This window comes from Nicotiana attenuata, chromosome 3, assembly GCF_001879085.1.
Source record: "Nicotiana attenuata strain UT chromosome 3, NIATTr2, whole genome shotgun sequence".
NCBI lineage: Eukaryota > Viridiplantae > Streptophyta > Magnoliopsida > Solanales > Solanaceae > Nicotiana > Nicotiana attenuata.
This window is the reverse complement of record NC_031991.1, coordinates 69,375,141-69,382,877: the sequence shown is the minus strand read 5'-3', so window position 1 is coordinate 69,382,877 and position 7,737 is coordinate 69,375,141. Positions and strand designations below refer to the sequence as shown.

Here is a 7,737-nt window from a genome sequence, read left to right as displayed (position 1 = left end):
ACTTCGGAGACTGCGAACGCCCAGCAGGTGTTCCTTGAAGAATCCAGCCACCCCAAGCATAAGTCTTAAAATCGACTCGATCTGAAGTACTTGATTCTGCACAAAAGATATGCAGAAGCGTAGCATGAGTACACCACGGAGGTACCCAGCAAGTATCAAGCAAAATCCACGTGTTACTCGGTACTTAATATCCGTGTCAAATGCTAATTAGGATGTTCAAGAGATTTATTTATATATTATAAAGTAAAATTACAGTTTCTAGACCAAGTAGAAAATCAATGAGAAAGATGAATTTATTTTAAAAATCATTTGGGTGACAAAAAATAATATTTTCAAATAAAATACAACATCAAATAAGCTATTGACTTTAATATAGAATTTATTGAATTAAAACATAATAACAATTCCTTTTTAAGTAAAATAAAAAGCTCAGACATGTTAAGGAGATTAAGTTGAGAATTCAATTGAAGTAAAATATGATAACTATCAGAAATGGTAAATACCGAAATATACGGCAAGTTTTAACTTAAAAGTCACACAAGGTAGCATGATATTGATTCTTTTATTTAAAATCACTATATTACTAATAACTCAGCAGGACAGGAGGTAATGACTCAACATAGTAAATTCGCCTTGAAAATCAATTCACCAGAAAAATAGTATTAGGAATAGAGCTCAGGAAATGACGGCAAGTCAATAAGTCATTGACAATAACTCAATCCTCCGAAAACAATGAAAACCGGGAACACAAAATATGTTGCGGCGCGCAACTCGATTCCACCGTATAATATCAATATCATAAGTCACCCTTATTCCACCATATCAATTCACCATTATTTCACCTGTTGCGGCGTGCAACCCGATCCCAACGTACAATATCAATATCATAATAATAAACAACATATGTTGCAGCGCGCAACCCGATCCCACCATATAATATCAATATCATAATTTACCCTTATTTCACTTGTTGCGGCGTACAACACGATCCCACCGTACAATAAGAATAACAGAATATAAATATCCTCCCTTATTCCACCACCTCATTTATTTCACCTATTGAGGCGTGCAACCCGATCCCCCCGTACAATAATTTAAATCAACGGAAACAATTCAATTACTCCATTTACAAGAATTTCAACAATCAAGGGTATCAGTACACGATAACAAAGGGACCACGTAAAAATCGAAGGAATACAACAAACTTTACAAAAATGATAGGACAGGTAAAGTGCATGATATCTAAGTATGCAATCACAACAATTAGGACATGCAGCAGATAAGCACAAGGTCATAGAAGAAAGTCAAAAATTAAGAGGTAACACAAAAAGGAAGGCAATAACTTCAACTAAGGCATACAAGGGCCAAATGACGAGTAACAAGTACAGTAGGTGCTAATAGCGTCAAATAGAGCACATAAAAGTACACTAACAATGAGATATCTGTTACGCAGAGCCTTCCTGAGATTCCTTGGAAGGGCGGCGTAAGGCTAAGCAACTGATGTCAGTGTAGTTACTATCCGCCAATTAAGGTCCCCTCCGTACGCTAGACGAGATAGTCAGTGCCGTACGGGAAGAACCAATGTCAAGAGCAATTGAGAGAACATAAATGAGAATTGAGAATAAAAGAAAGCTTGATTGAATTAAAGAAAGCTATTACAGAAAAGCAACACGGTGTCAAGAGGGAGAGACACCAGTACAGAGAATTGTTTGCTTGCTAGAAAGTTTGATCTTTATCCCCCCTAATAGTGCTTAAAAAAATAAACAAAAGTTACAAGACTAGACCTAACTAAGCTAGAGAAACATAATGGAAGTACATAAAATAAAGCTACTCTATATTTACAATGAAAAGGACTTAGTTTTCTATAAGGTAGAAACAGGTCTGTTATCAGCAACTTTGTCTTTGGCATCACGGTCTGCGCGCGCGGCGTTACCTACACGTGCAACGCTGTTGGCATCTGCCTGCGGCTGGTTGCTGGCGAGGGATATCGGTGGGGCGACAGAGGCACATGCGCGCTTGTCACTTGGCGCAGCCAAGACCACGGGGCCTGTCCATGGCGCTAGGCATTGGGAGGCTTGCTAGGACGCCACAGGGCACGTCCAAGGGGTCGTGGGGCATGGCTGGAAGGCCGCCCATGACATATCACATGTTATGACAATTCAGTTAAAGGCATGGAAAGACACCAAACATTCTAAACCAGTTAAATACCACATATAGACCGTGTACCCACTCGTCACCTTGCGTACACAGCTTTCACATAACAAGATAGCACAATTTACTCAATTCTTAAGAGGTGGCTTCCCCCACACAAAGTTAGGCAAGACACTTACCTCAATTCGGCCAACTCAATAATCAATTTAGCTTTTCCTTTACCAATTCACCACCGCTCGGCTCAATCTAGCCAAAGATGACTTAAATATATCAAACAATACAAGAGAAAATAATTTCAATTAACAAAGTTATGATCCTTATACAATTTGTAAAAAGTCAACAAAACTCAACTTCTCGGGCCCGCACCTCGGAACTCGATAAAATTTACAGAACCCAAATATCCATTATGATACGAGTTCAACCATACCAAAATTATCTATTTCCGACATCAATTCGTCCTTCAAATCATCATTTTACATTTTGAAAGATTTTACAATTTTTCCCAAATTTTCCCTTAGGTTCTCATGAATTTGATGTTAAATCTAATGTATAATCATAAAATATAATTAAAAATTGATTGGAGGTACTTACCCAATGATTTGGTATGAAAGTCCTTCCACAAAATCGCCTCCCATCGAGGCTAGGGTTCAAAACATGATAAAAATGAGCTAAGTCCCGAAATGAAAGTCTTAATACCAGCCTCAGATATCGCATTTGTGACAACCGGATCGTAATTGTGATGTTCGCAAATGCAAAAAAGGTGTCGCAAAAGCGAAGGCTGACCAGCTCTGTCAAGGTTGCAAATAGGACTCAAGACTCGCAAAAGCTAGCTCAGTGTTTTCGCAAAAAACGATAGTTTGTGTCGCAAATGCGGAGCTGCCTAACAGCAAATGCGATGAAATAGTTCGCAAATGCGAACACCCTTGCCCCAGCCCATCGTCGCAATAGCGAGAATGATCTCACAAATGCGGACATCGCAAATGCGATGAAAACCTCGCTTATGCGAGAACAGAGACACCAGCAAAGCTGAACTTTCTTCCAACACTCCGAAACGCGTACAAAACTCATCCGAGCCCTCGGGGCTCTATACCAAGGATCCACACAAGTCTGAAAATATAACACGAACTCACTCACGCGATCGGAACACCAAAAAAGCCTCTAGAATCACGAATCGGACACCAAAACACTTGAAAATCACAATGAACTTCTAGAATGGCAACCAAGAGACCGAATCATATCAAATCAACTCCAAATGACACCAAATTTTGAAGGAAAGTTTCATATGACGAAACGGACCAACTAGAAGTTCCGAAACATAAACCCAAACCCGATAGCCTTAAAGTCAAACTATGGTCAAATCTAGGAAAATTCTAAACCTTTAAATTGCCAACTTCCGCCAAATGATGCCGAAACCTTTTTGAAACATCCAAATGAAATTCCGAACATACGCCCAAGTCCAAAATCACCATCCGAACCTACCGGAACCGTCGAACTCTGATCCGAGGTCATATACTCTAAAGTCAAACCTTGGTCAATTCTTTCAACTTCGAACTTCTCAAGAGTCACTCCTAAAAATCCTTTCCGAACTCCTCAAAAACCCGAACCGATGATGCACACAAGTCATAATACATTGTGTGAAGCTACTCGTGACCTCAAATTGCCGTTTTCTTTTCTAATTAGTTTAACAAGGTTTTTAATAATCTATATGAGCTTTATTAGATTGATTTTTTTTCTTTTAAGTTCATATTTTCAACTTAAAATGTCTCCTTACATAACTCCAAGAGGAAGACAATATATAGCACGCAATTTCACATCATATTTGCTTTGCTTACAGAAATAACCAAGAAATCTCCGAGGTCATGCACGATTCGAAACTCAATGGATAATGGGCCGTATTCTTCTCCAAAAAGTAAATAATCTGTTTGAAACCTTAAAATTTCTCAAGGAATTTCACCTTTGCGATTCTCAATTCTCAAAGGAAATAAGCTAATTAAGATTGACTAACAAAACAAAGTTAAATTTACTTTGCCCGAATTTTGGGAAATCTTAACGTTGACCTCCTGTGAGTTGGTCTAACTGGATTGTAAACATGTGTTTCTAGTGGAAACCGACATATAATGGATTTGGCTATTCCTATGTTCACTTTTAAGCTTTCTTTTATAAAACATGTTTCTCATTTCTGTTTGCATTTGTTTGTTTCTTTTTCTTTTTGTGACTAGACAATCTATTTGAGCTTTATTAGCTTGATAGCTTGATATTTTTTCCTAAGTTCATACTCTCAACTTTGAATGTCTCATTACACAATTCCATAAGGAGGACAGTACCTCCAGCTATTTAGCTCCAGCTATCGATCAAAAAATAAAATAATCCAACTCAACATCGTTTAGCAACATATGATGATGGTTCCCAAAAAAATTTCTCTTCTTCAGTTTTTCACTCTCTTATTTCTCTTTACAATTACTTTTACTGCTTCCACTGAGGAAGCAACTGCTCTCCTAAGATGGAAAGCAACTTTCAAGAACCAGAATAATTCCTTATTGGCTTCATGGACAGAAATTAGTTCTAATGCATGCAGCGATTGGTATGGAGTTATATGCTTTAATGGTAGGGTAAATAGGTTGAATATTACAAATGCTGGTGTCATTGGTACACTCTATGATTTTCCCTTTTCATCTCTTCCTTTTCTTGAATATGTTGATCTTAGCATGAACAATCTCTCTGGCACCATCCCACCTGAAATTGGCAAACTCGCTAATCTTGTCTATCTTGACTTGTCGTCCAATCAGATTTCAGGACCAATCCCACCACAAATCGGCTCATTAGCCAAGCTTGAGACCCTCTACATATGGGACAACCATTTAAATGGTTCCATTCCAGGAGAAATAGGATACCTAAGGTCTCTTACTATGCTATCTTTGTATACTAACTTTCTTACAGGTTCTATTCCTACTTCATTGGGGAATTTGAGCAGCTTGTCTCTTTTGCTTCTTTATGAGAATTGCCTTTCCGGCCCCATTCCTGAAGAAATAGGTAACCTAAGGTCTCTTACTAACCTAGAATTGGATACTAACTTTCTTAATGGTTCTATTCCTGCTTCATTGGGAAATTTGACCAACTTGTCCTTTTTGTCTCTTGTTGACAATCATCTTTCCGGCCCTATTCCAGGAGAAATAGGTCACCTAAGGTCTCTTACTGAGCTAGATTTGAGTTATAATACTCTAGATGGTTCTATTCCTGCTTCATTGGGGAATTTGACCAACTTGTCTCTTTTGTATCTTCATGAGAATCACCTATCTGGCTCCATCCCTTCAGAAATAGGTTACCTAAGGTCTCTTAATAAGCTAGCTTTGAGTACTAACTTTCTTACTAGTTGTATTCCTGCTTCATTGGTCAATTTGACCAACTTGTCCCTTTTGTCTTTGTATAACAATCATCTTTCCAGTCACATTCCTGAGGAAATAGGTAACTTAAGGTCTCTTATTGTGCTAAATTTGAGTAATAACATTCTAAATGGTTCTGTTCCTGCTTCTTTGGGGAATTTGACCAACTTGTCCCTTTTGTATCTTTATAGCAATCATCTTTCCGGTCCAATTCCTGAAGAAATAGGTAACCTAAGGTCTCTTACTGACCTAGAATTAGATACTAACTTTCTTAATGGTTCTATTCCTGCTTCATTGGGGTATTTGAGAAACTTGCAAGCTCTATTTCTCCATGGCAACAATCTCACTGAGGAAATTCCTTCATCTCTTTGCAATTTGACATTATTGAAAAATTTGTATTTGGAGAGAAACAACCTGAAGGGAAAATTTTTGCAATGCTTAAGTAATATCAGTGGCCTTAGTGTTTTGATGATGTCACAGAATAATCTTAGTGGAGAGATACCTTCTTCTATTTGCAATTTAACATTACTACAAATTCTAGATTTGGGTAGAAACAATCTGAAGGGAGAAATTTCGCAATGTTATGGCAACATGAGTGGTCATCTTGAGGTGTTAGATATGCACCACAACAATCTTTTCGGGACTCTTCCAACAACATTTAGCATTGGAAGTGTACTCAAAAGCTTCAACTTGCGTGGCAATGAACTGGAGGGGAGAATTCCCCGATCTTTGGCTAATTGCAAACAATTGCAAGTTCTTGATTTAGGAGATAATTACCTCAATGACACATTCCCGATGTGGTTGGGAACTCTTCCAAACCTGAAAGTTTTAAGCTTGAGATCAAATAAATTGCATGGGGCCATTAGAACTTCAAGGATTGAAAACTTTCCTGAGCTTCAAATCATAGATCTCTCTTACAATGCCTTCACAGAAAACTTACCAACGAGTTTGTTTCAACAATTGAAAGCCATGAGGACAATTAATCAAACATTGAAGGGACCAAGATATCTTGGAGATGGGTATTACCAAGATTCTGTAACACTTGCAACCAAGGGACGAAATCTTGAACTTGTTAGAATTTTGACAGTTTACACCGCTATTGATCTTTCAAGTAACAGATTTGAAGGACAAATTCCAAGTATTATGGGAGATCTCACTGCACTTCGTGTGTTGAACTTATCTCATAATGGATTTCAAGGTCATATACCGAAATCACTCAGAAATTTATCCTTAGTCGAATCACTGGACCTTTCATCTAATCAGCTTTCAGGAGAGATACCACAACAACTTACTTCTCTTACGTCTCTTGCATTTTTAAATCTCTCCCACAATCATCTCATAGGATGCATTCCACAAGGAAATCAATTTGATACCTTTGAGAAAAACTCATATGAAGGTAATAATGGATTATGTGGATTCCCAGTTTCGAAAGGTCGTGGCAATGATCGGATATCAAAGACAAATTATACCGTATTTGCGCTAGATGATCAGGAAAGCACTTCTGAATTTCTCAATGATTTTTGGAAAGCTGCTCTAATGGGATATGGAAGTGGACTATTCATTGGATTATCCATTGTATATTTCATGATTTCATATGGAAAACTAAAATGGCTTGCAAGAATCATTGAAGGGCTGGAACACAAAATTATTACGCGAAGGAAAAAGAAGCAGCGAGGTTAAAGGAATTACAGAAGAAGAAATAATAATCGCTTTACACCGATCTTTTAGTTTATTGTAACTATTGATATCTTAGCTTTCATATTTTTGTTATTATATTATGACTAATCAGTGCTCTACCAAGCATATGTTTCTTTCCAAATATTTCAATAAATTGAAGATTTTGAGAAGGACTAGTCTTTGATTAATTATGTTTTAACTATATATAACATGCGATAGAGAAAGAATCATATGCCACAATTTGCTGGAGCTATTATAGGGACAATATCTATAACTCTCTTACATTGGAAAATAATTTAGAAGTGCTTGACTCACTATTTTTTATTTTTCAAAATTTCAGATGTCAAGGATAAGAGGACGTTGGGATATATAATTGATTTGGTTATTCCTATATATGTTCGCTTTTAAGCTTTATTTTGCGAACTATCTTGTATCTCATTTGCGTTTACCTTTGTTTTTCTTCTTTTCTAATTAGCTTGGCAAGGTTTTTAATAATCCATATGAGCTTTATTAATTAGCTTGATCTTTT

At 37.2% G+C, this 7,737-nt stretch overlaps 1 protein-coding gene across 1 annotated transcript; it reads left to right on the top strand.

Annotated features, from left to right (window-relative positions):
- Positions 4,422-7,384, top strand: LOC109224040 (probable leucine-rich repeat receptor-like protein kinase At1g35710). The gene has a single exon (XM_019388580.1). It carries the CDS (start codon positions 4,545-4,547, stop codon positions 7,209-7,211), a length of 2,667 nt encoding a protein of 888 aa, XP_019244125.1. The 5' UTR covers positions 4,422-4,544; the 3' UTR covers positions 7,212-7,384.